Below are 27,158 nucleotides of genomic sequence, written 5' to 3'. Positions count from 1 at the left end.
ACTATCACTTTTCTTTTATTATGGTAAAAGATATTTGAATATTAGTGGTTATTTTTAATTCTACTACCGTCTTCCAATTTTTATTTCAGTTTTTCAATAATTTAATTTTCGTTTCAATAAACGAAAACGATACCTACGTATTAACGTTTATTCCTCCATGTTTTTATTACATTTGAAAAATCTTTCGACGATAAAAAATTACGCCTTGCTCGAGCAGGATTAGATCGGTGAATTTTATGTTATCGCTTCTCGAGGCTAAAGTAAATTTTCTGTTATTAAAATACCGAAAGCGGAAACAACTATCTGTACCTGTTACGCTGTAGTGAGAGTTTTCTATCGGTATATTACTTTGCCCGCGATATTATGTCAATACCAATATGAGTGAGTGCTTTTATGCGATCCTTATTGTATTGATTATCTGACGTCAAAACATGTAGGCATGTATGTTTATACATAGGCCTTATTCAAGTCCTTTTAGAAATATCATGTATTATAACATACCATGGCCTATATGCGGCATTTATTAAATGAATTTAACATACGATAAATTTAGATATTGCAACCAGTCTGAAAGTAAATTCAATTCAAAATATTTTGTAAAAGAAGGAAACGTATGAGGTTAGTTCGACTCTTGTATCTCGTTTAAGTAAATTATTTTGATAAAAATTAAACTACGAATAGTTAGACTCCTATCACATACAGATATATAGGACAGAACAACGGAAGTGTACTATACCGCAATACGATGTATTACCGCAAATTATAATCAGTGCATGCTTTTTATGTGATATTTTAATTACTTAAAATATTATAATTCCATAGATATTTTAGAAACCTTAAATATTTCATTTCCACGGCACTTTGTACACTTCCAATAGAAAACTATTCCATCACTCAAAACCATCGAGTACGCGTCAAAGACCATTGACAAGGAAAGAAAGAAAACGTGATTTATTTTCCCGTATAACGTTACTCGGAGCGAATAACGACCAACTGTAGAGATCCAAAACCACATTAGCTCGGTGAACGAGATAGATACGTTTTTCCGTGTGTACCGAGGTGATAGCAAGGTTAACCAAACGATAACTGGTTGGTGACATTTGATCCTCTCGATTAACCGCGTCGATTTGGATAGGATACAGGTAGCCACCTCCGCATTGGATTTTCTAGAAACGTGGGTTTTGCGTGCACGTTTGGTATACGTTACCCGAGGCAAACCGGAAACGTTCACGCACGAGTCAGGCTCGCTTAACCAAGGGATTAGTGAAGGTAGACGAAGTACAATCGCAGGGTCATGTTGGGGTTTCGAGCACTCGAATGCCTGTCTTGCCGTGGTTAATTTTTTGGATACGAATCACTATAAGGGCGGAATTCAACGTTTTGATAATGGTTTTGTAAAAGTTATAGAAATTCATTATTTCTTAATACGTAAAATGTATGTTAACCCAAATAATGAATTAGACTCCATAGAATAGATTGAGAGTTTGATGTAGCGTGACATTTACTGGAGAAATTGAGTGTCTTCCAATACATTCGTGATCATGTGGGATTTTTCAGTGTTTAAATGGAAAGTACACACAGCAGCTTTCAGTGAAAACAAGAACTGAAGTCAATTTATCGATAGTCATTAGTCACTCCTTTGTAACAATCAAGAAGTAGGCTTTATGAAAATTGAAATATGAGCGTACAAGAAAAACTTGTTTTCGTTGACTGTAGATTCGATCGATAAGGGTGTTAGCAGAGTAGGCGAAATGTAAGGCACACGAAATAGGTTGACTCGATTCTATCGAGCAGTAAAGCACGGTTTGGGTTGGCACATACAGTGACTCACGATCAGACGGGAAACCGTTTCACGCTTATTCGACCACCCGGTTCTCGATCCAATTTACCAACCAGTTTTACCAATATTGTAGCCGACAAACGGCACACCTCAAACGGTAAAGAGACACTTGCCTCCTTCGATACTATGGTCGTGATGTCTTTTTTATACGTGTTTCGAAGTCTAAGGGAGGTTTAAAGGAACGCCATTTAAAGAAACTTCGATTATTTGAATAGCACATAACGTTAATCAATACATAAAAATTAGCTTGCGTAAAATATTTTGTAAGCCATTCTAAATGGTCTTTTCACGAATTACTAGATCCTAAGTCTTTTTTATCGGCGGAAAAGTGGTGTTTCTACGTGAACAACGAAGAGTGCTGCAGGAATATTATGTTCTTTTATTTCTGCGTTACTCAAGTTTCTTATTCGACTCGTAATACCGTTCCTCTGTATATGTTGCTATTTATAAAACGGAGGCATAAACGCACGTGTAACATAATCGAATGATTTCTGTGTATGTCCATTGTGGGCGTGAGCAAGTACAGCAAACACAGACGAACAATTACTAGCCCTAGTGGGAGCCCTGAATGCGCGTATGACGTCATTCGCTCCCCTTTTATTGCAAGAGGGGTAGCTAGTCCCGTTATCGAGAGAACGAACGCATTACACCCCAATACCCGTTTCTACCAATTTAACGTATGCCTAGGGTGGACGAAAATATCTTTAGTCCTATTTCCTGCCCGTGAAAGTTGGACATTAATCGACTGAAAAATTGTATCGTTCTTGAGTTATCGGTGAAATGGTTGTAGTTGATGTTAGCTTTAAAACTATGAATAAAGAAGTGTGCTATTAAAAATAGTAATTGAATTTCTTTTATTCGGATAATATTTTGTAACAAAATTGGTTTATTCTCTTGTTTATTTCTGTAGATGATGTATACTCTTTATTATTGCAGAATGTTATACACGTTTTGTGTAATTAACCACGTATAACAGTGACTCTTCAATTTTTGCAGTTTTTCAAAAACTATCTAGTAATAAATTTTTTATTAGGAAACTCTCCTATCTTTTAGTTCATAAACTCTAATTCATTAGCTGCTTACTTTGAACAGCATTACTCGAAAACTCCACACGAAAGTAATTAAGCATCAATGGTATACGTACGACATTTTTAAAAGGTCATTTCACGACGGATTATAATTAAAGAGCTGTTGCAGCAGAAAAAAATTTCAACGGGTGACCTATACTCACATATACAGTAATTAATGCTTAGGAACGAATATTTAGTAGCAGCAAAGTTCACCTGACATTAATGTGACGTTATCCTATATAACACCATGTGCCATGGGAGTCAGGTATCCATGTGTCTTTACTCTTTTTAATTTTATTTTATTTACTTATCATTGAATTATCCTATTTTTAAATATATTGGAGCTCATTTTTCGTTACAGGGGAACTATATAAGCAACCTACGTTTAGTAAGATACAAACATCTGTTTCACGTACTTATTAATTAAATTAAAAAGAAGGAATTTTAAAAAAGTAAATGTAATTTCGTGTTCGTCGAGAAGTCACGTGCTGCTTGAGCGTTCAATTCAATTAAGTTTTCGTTTGGTAATGGAGTAAATACCGCTAATGAGAACCTGCTGTTCTCAAGGGCAGCCATGCACTTCAAACATCTTCTTGGTGCACTAACCCGAGTACAGATGTTTCTGCGAGGTGACTTTCACTTAGCGTAAGCATAGGAGTCCAAGATAATGAACTTGCAACATGAAGAGTGAAAGATCATCGGTATAACGGAATTGTTTGTTAGCGTGGTCCTCATAGTTTTTCAAAATTCAAATATTTGACTTTCAGTCCTAGATCTGTGCAATAAATAGCTCTCCCTTCGAAATTATTTGCTGCTAAAAAATGTTCTCTGGCAACAGAAAACATCTAAGTAGGTAGAGAAGGGAAAAGTTGATTCAGAAAATATAAAAATCAAAGATAAAGTATAATAGAAATGAAGTATAGCTAAATACCGTTGCATTTCTCTTTTCATCTTTATTTTCGAAGAAGGAAAAATTGCGATGAATTGTAGTTTCAGTTTTTACAGGAAAATACAAATTTTGTTACGGATGATTAAAAAGTAAGTCTTGCTTTATATAAGAAGAAACAGGAAGTTTTGACGATCCTTTCATCTTCGCGGGAATATACATGCAAGTGAAATGTGTGAATACTTCATTGAACGATCTGCACGTCGCTCTTCTGACGCATAATGATCAGTATAATTTATTCAACCTGCCGTTGGTAACCTCAACGACTCATATCCTTCCTTTATTGGTGACCCGAATATAACGAGAAACTACCTTCATGTAGTTCATCGACATGCACAATAATAATACGATGGCGCTAATATTATCTATACTATATTTCTATATAACATGGGAATGGTTGCTTTTTATTTGATAGGTTTTCTTTCGTTGCATAAAATTTATTTTTATGTAAAGTGGACAAATACCTTGTTTACAAGTTTTAAACATAAGTATTCTTAAATATGTGATTATCCATTGTTAGTACATTTATTAGATCATAAACTTAATAAATTTAACGATACGATTCTGTTTAATTCCTATTTTGCAATTAAGCATAGCAAGCGTACAATATATACACAGTGCGGCAGTTTTGATCAAGGTGGATTACTTTACTGAATAAGTCGGTGTAACCTATTTTCCCTTATATAACATTTCTTGGATGCTATTGATGAATAGAATTTTGAAATTGGTTCGTGTACAGTTGGTATTACGGATCTTTTCAATTAATGTAGTTTTCATGCTCGAAGAAAAGCAAATAGCTTTCTTTCTTAAGAACGTAGTCATTATTTACTCGTTATTGTTAGTATACAAATATGAAATAATTTCAGTTCTTAATAATGGGTAGTTCTTTTTCATATAATTTGCAATATATTTTGCATTACGAAGTATTGTAAACAGCACCTATTAATATTCTGCAGATTCATGTCTTCCATGGTAAGAAGAAACCTTTCGTTGCCTGTTCGCGTGACCAGTTACCACCGGAGAACATTATTTCGAACAAGCGCAAATAGCATCAGCACGTAGAGCTGTCAGTGCTAGGAATTGGGAACAGGCCTGGCGCACGTCATAATAAAGCTTTTTTCACACTTCTTACATCTTGCGAAAAGGTCACTGCTTGTAATATTGTTCGAAACATCGTACAAATATCGACTGGAACCACTGTAATACAGGAAAAGTAGAAAAAAGAGGAAAACAAATGAAATATAGAACGCATTACATAAAATTACTTGGTGAATTTATTCAAACATTAATAAAAATATCAAGCAAATGAGAAACACATTGTCTATAAACGTATTCTTTTTAAGCGTAAATCTGTTTAGAAGATCAACATCAAGTTGTTTGTTGCAGAATTATTCTAGTTATTTCGTTTCAAGGAATGAAATATTTCAGATATTATCACGAAAAGGTATATAATTTCTGAAGTCACTAGTACGGTATACAGCTCGTAAATATGTCTGACGAAATGTTAGTAGATAGTAGTCACGCGCCGAGGGACTTCTGTAAACGTCAGAAATGTGTTATCTTACTCTGATCACGGTAGAGCAACACTATCGACAAACAAGGTGGATCGTCGGCACGTTAACGCCAAGAAAAGCGGATCTGCTTTTCGTCGACTATCGCCTTTCGTATATACACGGTCACCACTGCAACGTGAAATATTTAACGAACAGGAAATTTAGGTCGTGCAACTGCATCAACTTGCGAACGCGCTACTTGACCATTGCTACTCTCTAGGATGCAATGTTCCGCTAGTTAATCCCATTGTCTTCGAATGTTTCTGATCATCAATTGAAATTTTTAGTGTACTTTTACATCGAATAATCGAGCACGAATAGTCGTTAAATCTTCCTGGGAAAATCGAACGATAACATAATGTAATCGATGCGTAACGAGGGACGAGAAGATGCGTCCGGTAAATCGGCGTCATAGGCAACAAAGAGTTTATGCTAATAAGTAACGTGCAGCGATTTTGCAATATCAGTCAGCCAACACGCGTGCCTCGAATCGAATTCACGAGGATATCGTTGGTGCATATGCGCACACACGTTTGAAGTTCCTCGCTTCCCCGCTTCGACTGGCATTCCTCAAGCTTCTGTCGTGTCACCTTCTTCCTCGAATAATTGAGTCGCGCTGCTATTTGTCGTATACCCAACCGTCGCCGAGCGAGCAAACACCTTGTGGAACCCTCTCACAAACGGATTCGAGGCGTCCCAATACGTCGCCCCGTTACTTATCTTCCCTATGAAATTTTGCTTTCTTGATATGTTTCATATGTTCGATATGTGGACTAGTTTCGCGAATTCCGTAAATGAGGAGAAGTCTGAGATATCGGGGAAATACGAGTTGGTTTGCGTATATGTACAATTCGTTGCTTTTTTGAAGTTTGGAATTAACGGGAAGATATGATACATTAAATAATATGATATTTGATCTAAAATATTCTTTGATACAGTCAACAAGGAAGGTGAATTATTTTAGATAACAATATTTATCGACTCATCATGAATACTTAGTGTATCAGACACTGTTCAAGTACACACCCATACTGATCGTCAATAATCGTAACGGTATATCCAGGACGGTAAATCCATTGCCGATCGATATGAGCGGATGTACAATGCGCATAGACGAATGCGAACTGCAGAAGCGAGAGTGCGCTCGCAAGAGCATTACATCGCTGTTGTGTCGAAAACGAGCGCATTTACAAAACGTATGTACTCTTTTGCACGCGTGTCTGTTCAAGCATATGGACAGCATGTGCAGGTTTGCTTTTCGTATGAGCACACGTGCGAGCCAGAATGGATCGGACCAAGCGTGGACACGATTATTCGACGAACGAGTCGTCACCACTTGCTAATGCGCGTTAAGTAAATTAGAATGAAGTTCGCAGTTATTGCTTGCGGTTCCCTCGTCGATGTTGACGGGTTAATGGGATGTTGCTCGTTCGACGTTCTGTGAAATGTTACCCTGCTGTACGCAACGAGTTGGCTTTACGTCGCAATACTATTTACGCATGGTATTTTTAGAATATAAAGTAGCATCGTGTGTATTTTAAGTTTTATTCGTGTATCTAATACGATAAAGCAAGTGATCTCATTAACTTTTCGAATAGATCACGTGCAATCATTTTTCGTAATATTAATTCTTCGAACAGAACCGATCGATTTAATGATATTATTCGTATACTAAAGATTATAAAGACAAAATCAGCGATAAGTTTGGAATTTATTTCCAGATTGAAGAGGTCTGTACTTATCATGACTGTTAATGTCAGAGATAAGTTGCGTACACAATGATGCAAACGTAAAAGTGTGACTATGCATCTTGATGGAAAATTTCCGATATTCTCGTCCTCTTAAATCATTTAGAAACATAATCCTTCGATACTTTATTCGCCATATCAATGCTGATTAACGTGTTTCGCAAAGTAATCGGGGGAAGAAGATGAATTCTCTGTACCCAGTACTCTAACTAAAGAGCGTAGTAGCATAGACGAGCGTAATAGCGACCTTTAAATGTTGCTCGATTTACGCAAGACGATCACGAGTACTGGCTCAAAGCTTCATTCAGCGGTCGTTGAATGAACAGGTCTTCATACTATGACGAATAAAAAGATCCTTCAAACTTAACAATGTTTTATTTACACGAGATTTTTAATACAGGACTGCTATTAACGATACGATTAGAAAGGGAACAATGTTTCATGAAATGGACAAGTCAAAAATGTAGAACAAAATTTCTGAAAATGTGACTTTATGTCTGCTAAAAATTGAGACTATAATTTAAATTTGTAAAGTATAATAGAAATTGACTTCAGATTACGTTCTTTAAGTCGTTCTCAACTCAATTGTGTTTTACTATGGTTAACAAATTTCGTAAATTTACGTATAATAGATACTATCGCAGACACCATCGTCATGTATATATTATTGAAATCCCTTAATAAATTTCAAACAGGAAAAAGTAAAAAAGCCAAGTAACATAATGTTGATTTCGCTTATCGTACTACAGTAATTTGCCACAAACTTTATGCAAATAATTCACTTTCTTCGACCACTGTGCTACCACGAAACGCACTATGTTTCAGTGTTTTGAAGCGGGAAATTCTATAGAATCAGTCGTGACAGAGTCGTTAGGCAATTACCCGTGGAATCTTTAATGGCGCGTTTCCCGCGGTGGTATATTCGTTATATGTGGATCGATGAGAACGTGATTCGTTTTCGACGGAAAACGTCGCCGTACGATGTATCGGTCGTTGCTGGTAACGGTGCTGGTGTCGTCCCGCTCTCGCCTAAGCTCGTGCTGAATCAGTAAATCACTACTTGGCATCGAACGCGTAGGAGCGTGTATAAAGTGTAGATCTACAGGGCTGGAAGGTTGAATGGGGTTTAGGTGTACATGGTGACTCATGTTATGCTCGTATAATCTAGCATAGTCTATTCCGTTAGAATCGTTGTTCCATTGTGTTCCGGATTTTAGCGTAATGTTCGACGATCTGACTAGAAAGAAGAACACGTTTATAGAATTAATGGATTGATAATATACACAATGAAGATTATGATACTATGTTATTGCTTCATAGAATGACGAGGTCGATAAACAGAGCATGGTCAGAAGAAGTTTAAAAGTTGATTTGCCAGGACAGAAATTCTTACCGCGATACAAAACACAAAACGCGAAACAGGTAAATTGTTGGTTTTCAACGGTAGATTGAAACGATAAATGGCGGTAATACGGCGAATATTTCAACTCATACAAGCTCATTGCCGAGCGAAGGAAACCATGGTTACCATTGCAGGGAATTTATTTACTTTGCTGGTACAACAGCATTGGATGAGACTTTTCTTAGATGGAAATCGGGGAAACGTATGATTTAATATGTACGTTGCAAACGAGCAGGCTCGTATGGGTGGGTGGATCGATGAACGTTAAAATCTCGAGATTAATCTGCGGACTAGTGAAAAACGGATAAGGCGGAGTGAGAACTGGTTTCTTTGCGATGTAATTATAACGTATTCGCGATAGCGCATAGATATATTCTTTGTTTCAACCTGTTCATGCAAATGCAACATTTAATATCGCATAATATTTAATTAGCATTTTGTACGCTTTTTTTTTATCGCGATTTAGATAATCTAGATGAAAGGAAAGGGGTTTTTTTTCATTAAACGTCTATTAATTTGAAACCTCACACCACGAGGTTTACTCAGCTGTAGAAGATATCTATTTACTATAGACAAAGAGTATACAAGTTCTTTTCTATTTTAAATTTGCAGATGACAATTTTTTAAAAACTTGCCCAAATTTAAGCAGCTTTCTCTTTTGATACGATGAGCTTATAAATAATTCGATGGATGTAATAAAGCTAAAGGAGTCATCTGTGAAATTTCTGCTTGTATCGTGTCTAACCTTTACCCAACACATGAAGTCAAATGAACGTAACAGAAACCTCGAGCAGAAGAAATCATTGCAAGCGACTTTCTATTTCTTCACAGGAGATAATATACAATTGTACGGCGTAAATGTCGGCCCACATGTCGACACGACTTCTTTCGAAAGGTTTCATAAACCTTAGTAACGATACTTCTGTTGATCCGTTCGCACGAACTCTTACACTTTCCACGTCAAGTGGAAACGAGGATAATATACTACATGCAGGGTGCGTTTAAAAAAATGTAATGTTTTACAAAATACTCATGTAGGTACCGTGTCTTATTTATTTTATAATTAGGTCTTTTCTCTCTATCACGAACTACAAAAAAAGGCGCGTATTTAACCGTTTTAGATTAAAACTTAGATGAACGTGGATAAGCGAAAGTCCGCAGGGATAAAGGAATATCGTTAAAGCAACCTCGGCGTTATGGTATTCCGTCTAACGTATCCGAGCAACGATCTCTAAAAACAAAGGGATCAGGAAGCAAAAGAAGGGCTTGGCCAACCCTACATGCGCCACCCGAGGCTTTTATTCAGTTACACATTCATAAGTGATACAAAGAGTTAGTACAGGGACTTTTAACGAGGGGTGAATAAAACCGAGTTTTCCCGTGTCCCTCTTAATTAGAAGTAGGTACTTCGTAAAAGTACCATTGCAAAAATTAATGATTTCACTTGTCAGAAATATAGAATGTACCACAAACAGAAGTATCCTTCAAAGTTGGAAGTCGGCTTGATTTGAGAAACAACGGTCGTATCTTTTCCACAGCTAAGCCAACATCCTGCGAACCTAGGTGTTAAACGTTTGACTTATGCTTATTAAATTGCTAATTAGGAATCAATGGAAAAATAGCGGTACATCCATCGCTGTGCTCGTTTGGCCGTGATCGTATCATTGACCCTGCCAGATATTTCAAAGCTGATTTAGACAGAATTTGAATTTTAAGAAATAAAAGGAACAAACACTACAAAATGCTAAAAGTATTAAAACATCATTTGTTCGAAGCAATTTCTTGCCCGCCGCGTCATATCGGAAACAGCGCGTATGATGGAACATTTTTGCTTTCGATAACAGCCTCGTGTTTTCTATTAATCTCTTAATCACATGTTATAGAGAAAGAAAAAAGGAAGCGGGCGTTCTATCTCTGAGATGTCTGTTGTACGCTAACGAGTTGTCTAATACGTTATTTACGCAGTGAGTTTCTCACCGTTTCTGGTACAGTTCGCGCGGAGGGCTAATACCCCTTACGCACGACCAGTCCGTAGCTGCTAATTATCGTCGCGTGTTGACCCTGAGAGAGTTGCAGCGAACGATAAGAGGCAACAACCGGGGCAAGTTAATCGGGGCCAATGGGATAGCGAAGAGGGGAACACGCGAGGAAAGGAAAGGAGTCAAGGCGAGGCTGCAGTCGTTGCACTCGTTAGAATTTGTTCAGTCGATTGGAAGGTACATATACCGGTCACGAAACTACTACGTCGAGAGATTGGTACACTTCAATTGGATGATTTGGACATGATACGAAAAATGCGACGATACTTTGATTCGCAAGATTGACGTACAGAATGTTTAGAAATTTCTTAAAAGAGTGCCTGCCACATATTCAGCAAAAATCCATGTGGATAACTATAATTTTTGTACGCACAGTTTATTAATTGTATACTCAACAAACAAAACATGGTTCACGATAGCGAAGTAAAACACATCTCGTGGTCAGCTGGGAACGAGAACGATTTCCTGCAATAACAATTCCATTACTCATCCAACTCATGATAAATGTCTCTTCCGATCGTTTGTAACGATCTGCTCGTACGTCGTCTTCCTCCCAAAAAGAAGAAGAAGAAGAAGAAGAAGGAGAAGAAGAAGGAGAAAAAGAAACGAAGAAAAAGCAAAAGGAGGAAAAAGGAAACGGAATTTTCGTACACCGTTCACTCGGTATTTCCGCGTCGTCTCGGTGAAGGGTAATTTGACGCGAAATTAACGACTTTGACCGTAACGTTTACACGAAAATATCACCGGTGCACACAGTATGCTTAATTACGAACTTTCCGACAAGATTTCAGAATCATTAGCATTTCAATTAACTCGTGTTTCAATTAATCGAAGCACGTTCCGTCGCCGATATCGGCGTCGTTCGATCGGTGTCCGGGTTTGCAAAATGAAAAGATCAAGTTGGGCGAGCGCGTTAGATGGGTTGCACTAATGTGCAACCCCAGAAAGATCGAATATTCATTCCGCTAACGACTTTCGATACCTGTAGAGAGGATGTGTTCGCGCGCAAAGAGCGTCGAGTGTCGTCTTTGCACTCGAGCCTACTCCGTTGCAAATTACTTCCCGGCTCGTTCCAACTGTTCCACGAATCGAAACCACGATCATCCGCGCGTTTCTTCCTGACGCGATACAAACATTTGTGCTCCTTCAATGAATCGAAGAATCTATCGACTACATTGTTATATCTTTACTAGTTCTAAATTGAATACTACGACTTTGGATAGGAAATATGAAAGGAAGAATATTTTTGTTTGCGCCAACTATAAATAATCTCAAGTTAATTAACAGATAAACATAGTTATTGAAATGTGTGATTGTTGCAGGTCTTTAGAAAGCGGTGAGTGATCTTTGAAGGGAAGGTAAAAGGCAACTGGAAAGAAAATGCCGCTTCCAAAGCGATTAGTGGAGCCGGTGCTCGTCGCACGCGGTACTATTCCCGAGAATTTTCCTCTGCCCTCGGAGTTAGAGGCTGTAACGAATGGCACGCTGGCCAACACGATCAGGCAATTGTCTAGTCTGTCCAGGCACGCCGAGGATCTGTTCGGTGAGCTCGCGAGGGAGGCTCATGGATTGAGCGATAGGGCCAACTCCTTGCAAGCCAGGATAGATCGACTAGCTGTGAAAGTTACTCAGCTTGACAGTAACGTCGAGGAAGGTTCGTTAATTATCTAATTAATTAGGCAGTCTATGATTAATCCTTTAACACCGTATTAGGAACGACGTGATCCAAGCATAGACTAAAATACATTTACATAGATATATCTTTTTTCTTTAAAAAACGCGGTGTATAGGCATGTTGTGTAAAAAGAAAAAAACAGTGTAAGAAATTTATTATTGCATATTTGTTGTAAATTTGCAAAATGCATTATCGTTATATTTTTTCGTTCCAGTCTCGTTACAAGATATACACATGAGGAAAGCGTTTAAGAGTTCAGTGGTGTTCGACCAACAAGTTGTTTCCAGGGACACCATGCCAACGGCGATGTTAGAAACTTATCATCAATGTGACACACCACCACCTCTTGATAAACTTAATGTTTATAGGTACTTTAGTCTTTTTAACTATGTTAATATACAATTAGAATTTGAAGTAATTTTTATTAAACACAATTTCCAGAATTATTTAAGATCCAATTTGAAATTTATTAAGTTTAATTAAAAATATTAGAAAGTATTAAAGTATAAAAGCTCCCAAAAAATATTAAAAACTCCTATTATCTCCTTATAGGAAGAAAAATTTATTGTTATTGCTAAGAAAGATATCTGATTATCTTGTTTATTTAGGGAAACAAAACTAATTGGTTATCTTATCTAGCAGGTACCGTGTAAGTAGAAAAAATACAAAACACCTTGAAATGTGCGCAAAAAATTTACCTATTACGATATTAGAGCTTCAGATTCTCGTGTAAAATATTAGTTTGTCAAAAAACGCAAAAGTAATTTGTACAGTAGATAAAAGATAAAATACAAGTGAATAAAATTCTTTGTCGATTTTAGGGAGGACGGTAAGGATGGACTGAAATTTTACACAGATCCGAATTATTTCTTCGATCTCTGGAGTCAGGAAATGCTGAAGGATACGGAAAAGAAGTTACACGATCGAGGGAAAAAGGTAAGAAAATTTTTGTCTCTTTTCCACTTTGTTATCTACACGTGCACCTCGATCTTCTCCTTTATTTTTCTTTTTTTTTTTTGTTCTTAGACACAAGATGAGATTGTTCTTGAATTATGTTATTCTTTTAGTACTTATGGAAAATATAAGCAAGATATATTATGTATATGGATTAACTAACACTTTTCGAGGTGCGCTGTAACACGATACAATAGTTATTTTTCTACTTCTATATGCTAACATACATGCGATTCTAACGATTGAAAATGTCCCCTTCGTTATAGACCGAGTCTGAATATGCCGAACCGTTCAGAGAGGCAAGTCGATGGTTTGGATCTTTGTAGTTTTTTATTACCCTTATCCAGTTCTAATGAATTATCGATCGCCAACCACTCACTCATACATAATAAAGCTCACTTCTTTGTGGATTTTCATTAACCGACCTTTTTGCGCTGATAGAGATTGCGCTGATAGATGCTCGCTTTGAAAGTTTGTAGTTTACATTGCTAGGATTAGCCAATGACATTAAACCAAACACGTTCTGTAATGTTCGTCCTTGGCAAAGAATTTTTTATTGCGTAGACCGAATGATACGTTTGTTTCTTATGTGACTTTCTCTCTTATTTCTCTTTTCTTTAAATTCGAATAAGAATTTTCGTTCTAAGTTTTCATTTCCATAACTTTCTTTTACATGCAAGTTTATTGGTTTAAAAACGATGTTCAATCTACGCAGAAGAATCCTTGTCTGGCACCCCTGTTTTTGTAAGACAAATTGTTTGTCAAAGTCGAATAGTTCGTTTCACAATCATGTCACTTTGTCGATCACTTTGTAATGTCATTTTGTGCCAGTCATGCAACTTTTGGATGTACTCGATAGAAGTCTGTCATTATCATTCATCCAGCCATCTTGTAATATCGATACGATGTCTCACGATCTCTGATCATTTCAGGATTATTTTTATTTTTGACTTGTCATATTTCACGTTGTAGGAAATAAAATTGTGGACACGTTAGAAGTAGCTTCTCAAACCTTCAACTGAAATGTATAAAAACATTCAATCCAAAATGTTTAATACAATATATAGTAAATGTTCTTTTATCTACCTTCGCTTTAATCGATCATATTTTCTTGGATAGGTAACAAAGCTTCATAAAGAAAATCACTACTTTTATTTCCTACAAATCTTCTCATGTCCAGTGGTTGATCCTGTTTTTTTTCTAAAAATTTGAAACAAACTTGAAAGTATGCTAGTAGATTATAAAATATCTTCCATAACTTAAGCGTAGAATAAAACAAATACTGGATCAAGCGTTGAGTCATATTTGATTGATAAATTAAGCTTGTCTTGCACTTTTGCTGTTACTCTGCAATAAGGCAGCCATTTAATATAGAATTTTTACCGTACAGCCTCATAGGCCTCGGAACGAGGGTGGTGGTGGTGGCGGTGGCAGGCATAAGAAGCGTATAAGGCAACCGCATAATACGAGAGAAAGGCAAAGACAGTTAGCCGTTGGTCATGGCGAGTACATTATGCCAACGCAAGGTGTTCAATACAGAGCACCTCACAATATACCTGATGAATCGTTACTAGGAATGGTGATGACCGAACCACGGCCACCTAGGCCAAACAGCATTGAACTTAGACGAAGTTATCCACCGGAGGAGCAACATCTGTACAGTCCTCCTTCTTCCGATCATTATAGGTTCGTAATTTTCTACAATGATCGTGAAAAGTGTTTGATCGATGCAACAGTTTGTTTGTCTCCACACATGAAAATCTTTACCGAATGCTTTCTCTTGCTATTTATGATTTTACTGTGGAGATCATACAATACTGAAATATTACAGCGTCACTGGAAAATGGGATTTCTATATTTCTGAAAATTGATCTTTTCTTCTCTTTTTGAAAACAGGGTGGCAAATTACGTGGCTCAGGGCTATGAAGACAACTTGTACGGCTCACATTATGGCACAGGTCAAGGGCAAGCGGGTAGCGAAACGTACCAGAGTCCTGGTGGTCAAAGTACTCCAAGCAGAAGTGGTAGATCACGACCATCGCAACCACCACCAGCTCCGCCAAGCAATACTTCTAGCAATTCGACACCTACTGTAGCCTCTGCTAACAATACTCCAACACGAGGAAGATCGATGAGTACTGGTAGAGATACTCTACCACCACCACCTCCGCCTCCTGGTGAAACCATATCCTCTCCTCCTATGAATGGTAATTACGTTAATATTTATATTCAACGAGTATACCGTCACTTCGAAAAAAGGTGAAAATTTTGGAAGAGGTTGCGAACCGGTTCAATTGAAATTAAGTTTTAGATTGGAGACATTTAAACTTTCATTAAAGAGTACGAGATTCAAACATTTATTTTTATTAAGTTGTTAACTAATTATTTTATTAATTATTTATTTCAGGTTCAATACCGTCACATCTACTGAACAGGAACGGAAGTCGCTCGAATAGTCCTCTACCCAGTCATCACTCTACGCCTACTCCTCCAAATCATTCGACACAAATAGGAACAGATGAGACCGACCCTGCTCCGCAAGACTTGCCACCTCCACCTCCGACTCCTGATCCCACACCACCTAGACCTATTTCTCCACCGTGTAATATTCCACCTCCGCCTCCACCACCTCCGCCACCGCCTGTTGTTAACGGACCATCGCCCCCTGTGCCATTGACCAATGGCGATATTGCTAAAATGATAGCAACTAACCCACCCAAATTGAAACCCCTGAAACCTTTGAAGAACATCGTGGATGGACAATTGAGGAAGCCTGTTAATCCGAACATCCCCCTTGTCGATCCGCGGAATGATCTACTTAAAGCAATTAGAGATGGTAATTACCTTATTATCATTCGGATAATCAATATTAACTCATTATTACTTGTTTTATATGATAGATTTGTAATAGATATAATTTGTTCTAAATGCTAAATTTATTTAACTTTATTTTAGTTTACTTACAATCTTTCAGTAAAACTTTTACGATATAACGTTACACTTTGAATTTAAAAGGATTAAAGTTAATAATACAGTTTCTCTGAACACACCACGATTAAAAATCTATTCGTCTTTCCAGGAATAAAATTACGTAAAGTAGAGAAGATTGAACAGAAGGAAGTGGAACGTGTGAACGCATTGAACGATGTCGCATCCATATTGGCACGACGCGTTGCTGTCGAGTTCAGCGACAGTGACTCAGCATCGGAGAGCGAATGCGATAGCGAGGGATGGGGCGAGCAGGAAACGAATCTCGCGTGACCCAGCTCACTTCCATCTACCGCAACTGCCTCCTAGAAAAATGGCTGACGATTCTTTCGTTTCGTTCGTTTTCAACGAAAGTTCCAATTCTGTTGCTCGTCGCACAAGCAACACGCTTTGTTTGCGCATAGATGTCGAATAGAAATAACATGATCCGATGATTGATGTAATTGGTGTATAACGAAGAGGCACTGAATTCGAAAGTAGAAACAAAATCAGCGAATTTCGTTGTTCAAGAGAGCACACAAACGCGAATTATTATAAGTAATATCATTAAAAGTATAACTGTGTAGTATTATAACAGTGGTTATTTTTATTATACACCATTTTAGCACCTTTAACAAAAATATTTTCTTTTTTGTCACGAACAAATATTTAATAATTTTTTTTTTTGTATAAACTAAATAAAAAGAAATTTGTTTCCACGTTAATTACAAGCTCAATTTATAGCATGTATCTATCTAAAGACTATGATAGAAAGAAACATTTAGCTTTTCTCAGACGATTCTAGGAATCGTCAGCCAGAGCAGAGATCTTTTATTTATTGAAGGAGAGTCTACAAAGTGCATGTAACAAGAGTTTAAGAGTTCGTGTAAATTTAGACTATTTTTGAGGAGCTATATAAAATACACTTTTCCTTTACATACAGACGCTTCCACTTTGTTTTACTGTTACAAATAAAAGTATGAAAGTTTACGAAATATATATAAATGCATGTTTTTTTCGATTCTCCGATTTTTAAGCAGAATTCAACGAACGTACAGCAGATTATCTCGAGTAGTATAAAGGACAGTGAGTAGGAAGAAGATACGCACATGAAACGATTTCCTATCATTGCTCGATGTCGATCATAGAGGAAGTGATTTCTTTCGGACACATTCCATGATAATATCAATACCATATAACGAAATAAATTTGAGTTTTCATTTCAGAAACCCGATCGTCCATGTTGCTATGACTATATGTGTAAGTCCTTACCTAAGACAAGCAACTGTTCTATATGTGTTATAATGCATTGCTCCTGAAGATGTGTATTGTACGTAAACTAAACCAAATTCAAAGCTAATACTTTTGTTCTCCTTTTCGCGTTTAAGCCTGTAAAATACCTGTATCTTAAATGTTTTTGTATGCTTGTCTACTAGATAGGTATATGTATGCGCGCTCTATCACAACGAGAGTAATAAACAGAAGTTTCCCAATTTTTTCTACGTTTTCAAATGATCTTCCATGTCGCGCCCACAATAAAAGCGATATCGCAAGGTATGAAATGTCCTTTTTATCAGCGAGGTGTCGAAAACCAAAATACTCTATTTACTTGTAATATGTAAGGACAATGTAATTACCGAATGAGTGAGAGGATTCATATTTTTTAGCATTTAGCGGAAGAATATAATATACTAATGTTGCAATGAGGATTACAGTTGCCAATTTTAAGCGTAAAAGGGAAAAAATTATTGTGATTTATTTTGCATCGATGTTGGCGAAATATGATGACTATTGGTAAGATATGATATATATGTATACATAAACATTACACAAACAAACACACGCGCACATACACACACACACACATATATAGTGATCGTTAAGATTATTGTATAATCTTATACGCTCGAACGATAAGAAGTGTTCAGGAAATTTGTCTTTATTCTTCTAGTTTCCGAACGTTACCTAAATGTTTAAAGAGATAAGAGGAAGTCTTCGTTGTCTAAGAAAGACTGAAGTCAGGAGATGCCTCTTGTTAGTTGGTTAGTTGGTTGAATTAGCACTTTTTCTTTTATTATGTACGAAAGATGTTCGATTGACTCGAACCGCGTGAAAAGTAATTTATATTTACTAATAATTTTCGCTAGCTTTAAAAGAAGCAGCGTTTTATCATGTATAAAGTGTGCGAGGTTTAAGAGCTAAAGTTGGATAGCTCCACAATAATGTAGCATATAATTCACCGGCAACGATACGTGTACATTCAAATGAATTTAAAATATAGTCAAAACGCCATTATATAATAGAAATAATAATAACAAAAATGATAATAATAATAATAATAATAATAATAGTATTAATAATGTAATGAACAGTCGATCAGTCTGTACTATGTTTATACACCTCTCGCGCGCCACACACACATACACACACCACACACGCACACACACACACACACACACACACACACACACACACACACACACACACACACACACACACACAAAGATAATATAATTCGCAATATAAATTTATTAAGCGTAAGACTATTAGCCGTAGGTATATACCTTTAGCTACTTCGCCAACTACGACACAGTATTTATGGAGAATTGTTTTGTAACACGACGAAACGATGAGAAAGCGTTTCAGTTGTAAGCTTAAATATCGTGCAACTTTGTATGAATGTATATTATTATGTCGTCGATCGTGCTTTCCGCGATGATGTCGCGTACTACACTATTGCGAAGCTGTTGTACCTAAATAAGATGGTTATTCCAAAGCTTAATTAAGAGAATTATCTTTGTCTTTACTAGACGATGAAAGGAGACATTGAAATCGTACTCTGTGTACCTCTTTTCTGTTGTTTCTACTTACAAATCTTGTAATCGCTCATCACTCTTTGAAATTTTTTTAAAGGTGCAAAGTAAAATGTTAAGCTCTTTATCTCCCCTTCTTGGTTATCGATGAAATAATAAATAACAAATTCCCAGTAACGATAAATAGAAACGTTAGTTTTGCGTATTCCAAACCCATTGCAATAAGAGTGATTTCATTCATCATGTATGATAAACAGTATGTGAAACAGAAACTCAACCACAATAACTTTATGACGATTCAAATTGTACGATGGTATTATTAATAATAATAAATTTGTAGCAAATCTGTACAGAGCCAAATAAATCAAAAACTTTGATAAATCATCGAAGAATCGTTTATTCTGCTGCTCGTTATCCACAATTAAACAGTAGTTAGCTTTTTAACAATGATTTCTCTTATACAAACTTTAGAAATAACTGTTACTTTCGTTCCCTGCTTGTCGCTGGATCCGAAGAACTGCATTTCACGTCGATTTTATTATTTATTAAAAAATGAAAATTTATTTTTCTTAACTAATAATAAGAGAGAGGGAAAGAGAAAGAGAGGGAGAAACATGGTTTTATTTATAAATTAAATCTTTATTTTTACAACACCAAAAACAACAATTGTTAAAAGACGAACTTATTGCTTAAAATTATGACATAAAAGATACACCTGAAAACATGTACATATTTGCAACCAATTAGATCTTACGACGCTTTATCGATAAGTGAAATCATACGAATAGACAAATATAATAAAAATCTCGTATCTATAAACAATTATTAAAAAAACTTGAATTGCTATTTGGGTATATTCAAAAGTTACCACCGTAAGAATATGTAATTTTATTGATCCTCTATGTTTTAAAGTATTTGCTTTTATCAATTATATAAATGTAACAGTCATTATCACAAAATCTCGTAAAATATGAAGTGACGGGCAGGTATAATAAAATTAACATTTTATTTGGAAAATTGAGACATACGCAGATGCGAAAACAGTGGTAGGCATTAGTAGCACCGATAAATAGATGTTGAAACGATAACGTTACGTTTAGAGTGACTACACCCGAGCTACATACGTAATTGCTCGTTCGATCATTGAGCAGTCAGTTGCCAACGACAAGAAAAACGTATCATCGATTCGGATAAAAAGAAATTTCTCCAATTTCTCCCACGTTATTACATACTTGACCGCACCAGCTTTTCGATAAATATAGTTTGAAGCACTTTTTGTCACACTCGTTACATTTTCTTTTTTTTTTTTTTCTTTTCTTTCTTTTGTTATAAAAGGCAAGGAATTGAATGAACAAGAGCGCTTCCTTGCCCCTGTCAATCATTACGACAATATATATAAATCGGTAAGGTTACATATAAATATGGATATCGATCAGCGATTCAAAACTTCTAAAGATTTTTCATAAAATTGTCGATCGTACAGATGCGATCACCGTCTCTCCCTTCCTTCTCTCTTGTCGTATAAATTAGATCATCCCTTTGTTACATAATATCAGAAGATCGTTGCGCACAGAACGCGATGAATAAGACAAATGTGCGTCTTCTACGATAAGTGATAAACAATAAGTTTAGAAATATACTAAATGTACGATCGAAATAATCGCATTCGTGGCATGTCGTAATACAGACAGGTAAAAGGAACTATCGAAAACTCAGCGGACTAACTTTCGTGGCATTAATACACTATCTTCATTGTTTATTAATTATACTACAAATCGATCAATTCATCGATTATTTGAAACTTTTTTCTGCACTCTCGGTGCTAGCTAAAATAGTTTCACCGAGTTGTTCGAAGTATCGTAAAATAACAAATAAGTGTCATAATTCATATAGTTGTTTATGACAATAAGAGAACAAAGTACAAACTATCGATTATCAAATTATTATTTTATGTTTGATTAAATTTTAATCATAACGATTAATTTTGTACTACTTTATTTCTGTCATCTATGCTAACAGTATTCAGTCTGTTCAGAGATTATGTCAACTTTCATCATCAATTTTCTTTCAATAATTTAAATGTTTTATTGTATGTATACAAAGCGCTACCGTGTGTGTTAAAACATGTATGATAAATACGACTTGTCTAATACGATAAAATAATAATCACATCCAATTTCTTTTATAACTAAAATTAGGATTAAGTTAAAAGTTCATTAATTATTGCAAAAATATCTATTTATGTTGTGAAACTTATAGAGTTCAAACAAATTAAGCTATAAACGATAATTAGAACGATCTGTTTTAAATAATCTATTCTATATGAATAATTTAGTTGACTTATTAGATAAGATGAAATTTTTAGGCATTTTAATTCGAATCGAAATGGCTAGATTTGTTGTTCGCCGAGGCAGTTCTCAGATAGGAGATCGCTCACTGTCACAGTTTCATTTAGTTACTATCAGTGAACTTTTATTTTCCAACAATTTAGCACAATTAAGGGAATACCAAGTACATAGATACTTAGGTATTCAGGGCAGCATTCCTCCCTGTTTATATCTTTCTTCGATCTAAGCACTTTAACAATTCTCCGTATCTGTTGTTATGAAATATCACTTTAAGAAATTTACGTCATACAAGTTGCTGCTATTTAAACGAAATATTGGTCTGTGAAAATTATTCAAATTGAACTTCTTTTTGTATTGAAATATAGAGTAAAAATTGACACTCATCAGTCAACGTTAAGGTCATAATGTTATACTATAAACAATAAATTAGAAAGTATAATACTTTCAGTCACTCTCCAAGGGAAGTTACTAATTCTAGTTCCTATTTATCTCATAAAAAAACATTTTATACAGCGTACAATATGTGAATAAATCTTTCTTTACCTATCAATATCTTTCTTCTAAACATGATTCTTAAAAAACATTACTCGTTCCTTTTATTGCTATTTTTCAAATGTTGCTGTTAGTTAGATATATAAATATATATGTATGTATATTTAGTAATTTCATAAATATATATTGAATTTGTTACATGTACACGGTGAGCGTATATTTCTATGAGTAGCTGTTATTGCACAATATGTAGTTACTATATTATACTTTATACAAGTACCCGAGAAAGCATTATATCTTATAAAAATGTGAATAGTCGACTCTTTATATCTTTGTTAAAGAAGATTTTTATTTGCAATTATTATTATTACTATTGAGGTGTGTCTTTTGATTTAATTAACGTGTCATGTGATTAATGATTTATACTAATGTTAAAATGAATGTATATATATATATATATATAAACATATATGTTATATTATAAATACGTAGCATCTACATTATTTCGACGAGAGTAATGTAATTATGAGATAGATATCTCGTGTGCTAAATATTAGCAGCGATTTATCAAAAGTAGAGTACCTAGTTGTCTCTTTTGCCATAAGGGATACGTGAAAATATATAAGGCAAGAGTTCAATAATTTTACAGTATACATATATCAAATATAACTTTCTCCAAATACTATTTATTTTCAATACAATCGGAATTACTAATATCTACTTAAGTGAAATCACGATTTTCTCGATAGGAAATTTTTTAAGCAATAAGGTTCAAACGTTATAAAATAGAATTTGCAATTATTGTACATTACATATGTATTTGATTGTTAAATTATATAGCTACTATATTTTGCAGCACTAACAATACAATTTAAATGATATCTGCTTATTAGAAGACATAATAAATAAATTTTGCAAGTAAAAAATTCTAACTAGATAAAGAACTGGATATACATATTTATACGTATACGTATCTATGACGTTATCAATGGATATAATTTGAACAGATATTAATTTCACCGATTGTTTCAAGAGAAAAGTAGCTTTGAAAAAACTTACATTGTTATACGAAACAGTTCAACTTTAGTCTCTTACAAGAATAGTATCGTTTCATTAAAGAGATAATTAGACATTTCACTTCTAATCAAATATCATGTACTTAATATTCGTTTGATCATCTTGTGGCAACTTGAATGAAATACGTTTCTTAAAACATACTCTGGTTGTTAATTACGCATATCTGAAAAGTAAAATACAGCGATGTCCTTAACATAGGTAATCATAATCCAAAACAAAGCAAAATATGTGATATTTCATGATGATATTCTTCGAATGTAATAGATACTACATCAAATTGTAAAAATGATTTTTACAATTTATCTTTGTTAAAATGCGGTATGGCTAGAAGAGTAATATCTCTGAGATTTTATCACGCGCATTTGGAAATTTCTCTCACGATGATATTGCAAGAGATTCTATCATTGGCACTACAAATTACGTTTAGGATCCTTTTAATTTGAGATTATGGCCAGCAGAACAAACATTGATCCAGCCATCTCTAATTATTATCGTTGGCATATCTGTTGGAATTAATCACCAGAGTAATTTACAAGGGTTTCGTGTAAATTAATAGTTTCACCGATGAAATAAAAATTTCATCTCTAATCAAGATATATTCGACCATCGTGTATTCGTGACTTTAACGTTGGCACTATTATCGTTTCCCTTGACAGTCCGATTTTGCTACTTTATTAAGTTTATTTGTCGCAAAACGAATTTCACTGACATTACGTGAAAATGTAGAAAATATGTAGGAAATTTCGTAAAAGTAAAACTGGTATCCCGACCTTATCTCGTTGAAAAGATAAAAACGCGAGTTTAGTATTAAACGGAGAGTTCGTCGATGCCACGAAGTTAGTCCATGAGATCAAGATTCTTAGAATGTTTCTTTCCTGCAGACGTTCATTCCTGTTGCCATCGTGATCCGCGCAGGTTACTTTCTTAATTCGAAAGATTATTAATTTATTACGGTCTACGCTTTGGCACAAAGATCGCGTCTGTGGAAACGGTATAGTAATTGGATTTGAGCTCGAGACGATTACTCGGTAGAAATTCTCTATTTTCAGGGACATCGGTCGCTAGTTAGGTTTTACAGACTTTTGAAACTTGGGATTTTTAGAGGATCTTCCACAAGGAGCTATTAAACTGCGAAAATCTCTTCCACAATCTACATTTGCCTTTTTTATATCGTCGATGCGTTCAGCTTGACTCGAGATCCATCAATTCGAAGAGCATCTTCTTGAATCACAATCGAGACAGTCTGACTGCACCGCGGAGAGAGATTTAATCTTTATATATAATATATATGATAAAATTCAAAAAATACAACTGTAACTACATTAAATCGAACGAAAGGACAACAAGATACTTCTCGTCATTACTTTCGAAAACGACGTGTCGAACGTAGAGCGTTTGAATAGCATCCTTTTTACAGATTAGACGAATAATTAGAATTCTCTAATTATAATGCAGCAAGATTTTACGTTAATTTTACGTTAATTTCACATTTTTCCGTGAAACCTGGATGGAAAAAGAAAGAAATTTAAAGTTTTCCGAAGAATGCAGTGGGCTATGCTACAACGAAGAGTGTTTATCGCTAAAAATCGTCGATATCACAACGAAATGCGTGCTTTTATCAAGGATTTTTCATACCTTAAACTTAAGCTAAGGAGATATTGTTGTTAATCCCTTTCAAATTCAAATGCACAGTGTACATAAAAGTTGAATAAATTAATTTTATGCTATTTTTACGCTTTAATGCTTTTGTATTATATTTCTCCTGTTTACATCGTTGTATTAAATGGTAATTATGCTCGAGACTGAGAGTTTGGAATGGACTGTTCCTAGATACGTGTACATACATATTTCAGCGATGTATTATGCATAGATGCTAGAACGAATAAAAGCTATAAGAAACCAATTTCGGAATCAATAACGTTCGTTCCAGTATATCCCACTGTAGTTTGATATCGAAATATCGATAGGAACCGTTGTTCTATCAAGATCGCTCGTTGATTCGTTCGACAATCGATATAGTTGCTAATAAACATCTGACAGAATAACAACCAAATCGAGGAGATTTTTATTTTTTGATATATCGAAGCAATCAGAGATAGGTACTCTAAGATCCACGAATAAGATTCGCGGATGAAACTGATACATGTTGATTACAACACGCTCGTTAAGTGTCCACGGAAATGAATGTTTGTCGATCTACGATGATTAATCGAGCAGACATCGTATGGAAATTACGATATATAGTCCCTGATCTTCGAAATGACGCGTAAACTAACATCTCCAACGATTGTAACGCGTACCCGACGAGCTTTAATCAGAAACTATAAATACACAATTAGATCTATCTGAAAAACTGAATCAAGGCGAGAGTGTTTGGCAACGTATAGTCTAATTTTTTCTACGTTATTTTGTTCGTTGCTTCACACGAAATATCGTGGAATATCAAGCACCTCGACGTGTCCTCGATTTGGTAAATCATCTTCACCCGAAAGACCATCCTAATCGGCATCTTTTCACGAAAGACGATTTACTTTCGTTCAATTTCCTATCGAATTCCACGAGCTTCCTTCAGCTATTTCTCTCACAGTTTCGCGACTGCTACATGTATTTTCCTTTCATCGAAGGGTATAAACTCGAAGACGAAGCTCGAAATATTCCTCGCGTCTTGCACGCACGTCTATCGTAGCCTGCAAAAGATTATTCCTACTAATTTAGTAAAAAAAAGAATCGCACAAGCGAGTACTTAAGAGCTTCTATTCGGCGTTCATTCCTCCTCGACGCTAATGTCAACGGTTCTAACCCTAGAGGAATCTGTGGGAAGCAGCTGAAGGCGCTCAGGTTCTACACCGAGCATGATGATGCACATGAAACTTTTACCAGATGCCTGGTCTCTCGGATAGATGGTAACCGGAGCGAACTTATCCACGGTACCATCCACGTAGGCACGGAGCTTCCTGTAAACCTGCGGAAAGTGCCTCCTGAGTGACACGCCCCTTAGTTTCAGTTGTCTCTGGATGTTGGTGAAACTGATTTCTCGGATTTTCCTGGGTGTGTTCTGGCCGTTATTGCCTGGCAGCGAGGTAAGCACCAGCATCTCCGGGGACTCCATCTCTCGGGTGATGTTGCAGGGAGACGTGGACTGTTGCCTACCCTGCGGCGAGGCGGATGACGAAGACGTGTGATGCCTGTTTGCCGAGTCTAAGTGGATTTTCGCGCATCTGGATACCAACTGTCGTTCCCATTTTACCGCTCCACTGGTTGGCACCTCGCTGACCACGCAAACGGCCACGTACAACACCAGCCTCGTATCCGGATTGTACGACTTGCAGAGTCTGATCACCTCGGCGTACAGTTCCGCTCCCATCTCTCTGGCCAGCAAATCCGACCATCGCACGTACGTGGGTTCACCTAAGTCGACGAAACCGTTTGCGATGAATTTCTCCGCCGCTTCTGGACTCGAGAAGAAACACTTGACGGCTCCACGGCCGTGGAACGCGTAGCCACGCTTGGCCAACGCCGAGATGTGTTTCAGCGTGATGGGATCCTCCTTGGCGGAGGATAACACCTGTTTGCAGAGGCTTCCGGCTCGGGAGTGCAAGCAGGTTCTCCGATGACGCTGCCAGTGCGCTCTTCTACACTCCCTCGAGCAATACAGGCAGGTACAATTGTGACAGCTTTTGTAGGTCTTCCTCGCCTCGGCCAAGGTGGCCGAGTTACTGCACTTGTTATTTCGGCAACGAATGATTTTCTCCGCAACGTTGCCAGCCACCAGGCCATTCGCCTCCTGATTGTTGTCAAAGGAAACTCTTCGGTGACTCAAGGGTACGCCTCTCGACTGTGCCGCAGCCGTTTTCGAGGGCATCGTGTCGCTACCCTCGCTCTTTCGTCGCACGAGCTCACCCACGTAATACGAGGCACGCTCCTCGGAGGCTCCTTGCAGCTGCACGTCCATCACGCTCTTAGCGGACTCTGTGACATTCGCCAATCGTTTCGATCGTCAAAAACTTTGACTAAATTCTAGCATTCGAACTTGTATTTACGACAATCGTGCTAGGTTTATCGTTTGGGCATTCTTCTTTCTTTCGTTGAAACATACAATTTTGTTACGAATTCCAATGCCTTTTAAATTACACGTACAAAGTTTTCTATTAAAATTTAATCTTACCCACACCCGGTCCACAAAGTCAGCATTTTCCCTCTGAGATTACAAATGATTACTAAATTTTGAATATCG

At 36.3% G+C, this 27,158-nt stretch overlaps 2 protein-coding genes across 12 annotated transcripts in view; one reads left to right on the top strand and one right to left on the bottom strand.

Annotated features, from left to right (window-relative positions):
• The window catches only part of SCAR (wiskott-Aldrich syndrome protein family member 3 SCAR), a 33,829-nt gene extending 15,285 nt beyond the window's left edge, over positions 1-18,544 (top strand). For 2 of the 3 annotated variants that reach the window (XM_069113562.1, XM_069113561.1), the window contains exons 2-9: positions 11,921-12,252; positions 12,488-12,641; positions 13,095-13,209; positions 13,494-13,526; positions 14,618-14,913; positions 15,124-15,434; positions 15,635-16,063; positions 16,307-18,544. In XM_069113562.1, coding sequence (XP_068969663.1) covers positions 11,979-12,252; positions 12,488-12,641; positions 13,095-13,209; positions 13,494-13,526; positions 14,618-14,913; positions 15,124-15,434; positions 15,635-16,063; positions 16,307-16,488 — 1,794 coding nt within the window. In that variant the 5' untranslated portion in view covers positions 11,921-11,978 and the 3' untranslated portion in view covers positions 16,489-18,544. The remainder of the gene's footprint in view (positions 1-11,920; positions 12,253-12,487; positions 12,642-13,094; positions 13,210-13,493; positions 13,527-14,617; positions 14,914-15,123; positions 15,435-15,634; positions 16,064-16,306) is intronic. The other variant, XM_069113563.1, reaches the window with a different exon arrangement.
• Positions 18,545-19,625: 1,081 nt separating this feature from the next.
• LOC138180078 (uncharacterized) overlaps positions 19,626-27,158 on the bottom strand; it is a 73,773-nt gene continuing 66,240 nt past the window's right edge. For 6 of the 9 annotated variants that reach the window (XM_069113529.1, XM_069113532.1, XM_069113533.1 and 3 more), the window contains one exon: positions 19,626-26,893. In XM_069113529.1, coding sequence (XP_068969630.1) covers positions 25,689-26,893 — 1,205 coding nt within the window. In that variant the 3' untranslated portion in view covers positions 19,626-25,688. The remainder of the gene's footprint in view (positions 26,894-27,158) is intronic. The other 3 variants (XR_011173194.1, XR_011173195.1, XM_069113535.1) reach the window with 2 other exon arrangements.

Source organism: Bombus flavifrons, chromosome 5 (assembly GCF_040668555.2).
Source record: "Bombus flavifrons isolate JBK064 chromosome 5, iyBomFlav1_principal, whole genome shotgun sequence".
NCBI classification, from domain to species: Eukaryota; Metazoa; Arthropoda; class Insecta; order Hymenoptera; family Apidae; genus Bombus; species Bombus flavifrons.
Note: the sequence above shows the minus strand (reverse complement) of the source record. Positions and strands in the feature narration are given on the sequence as shown.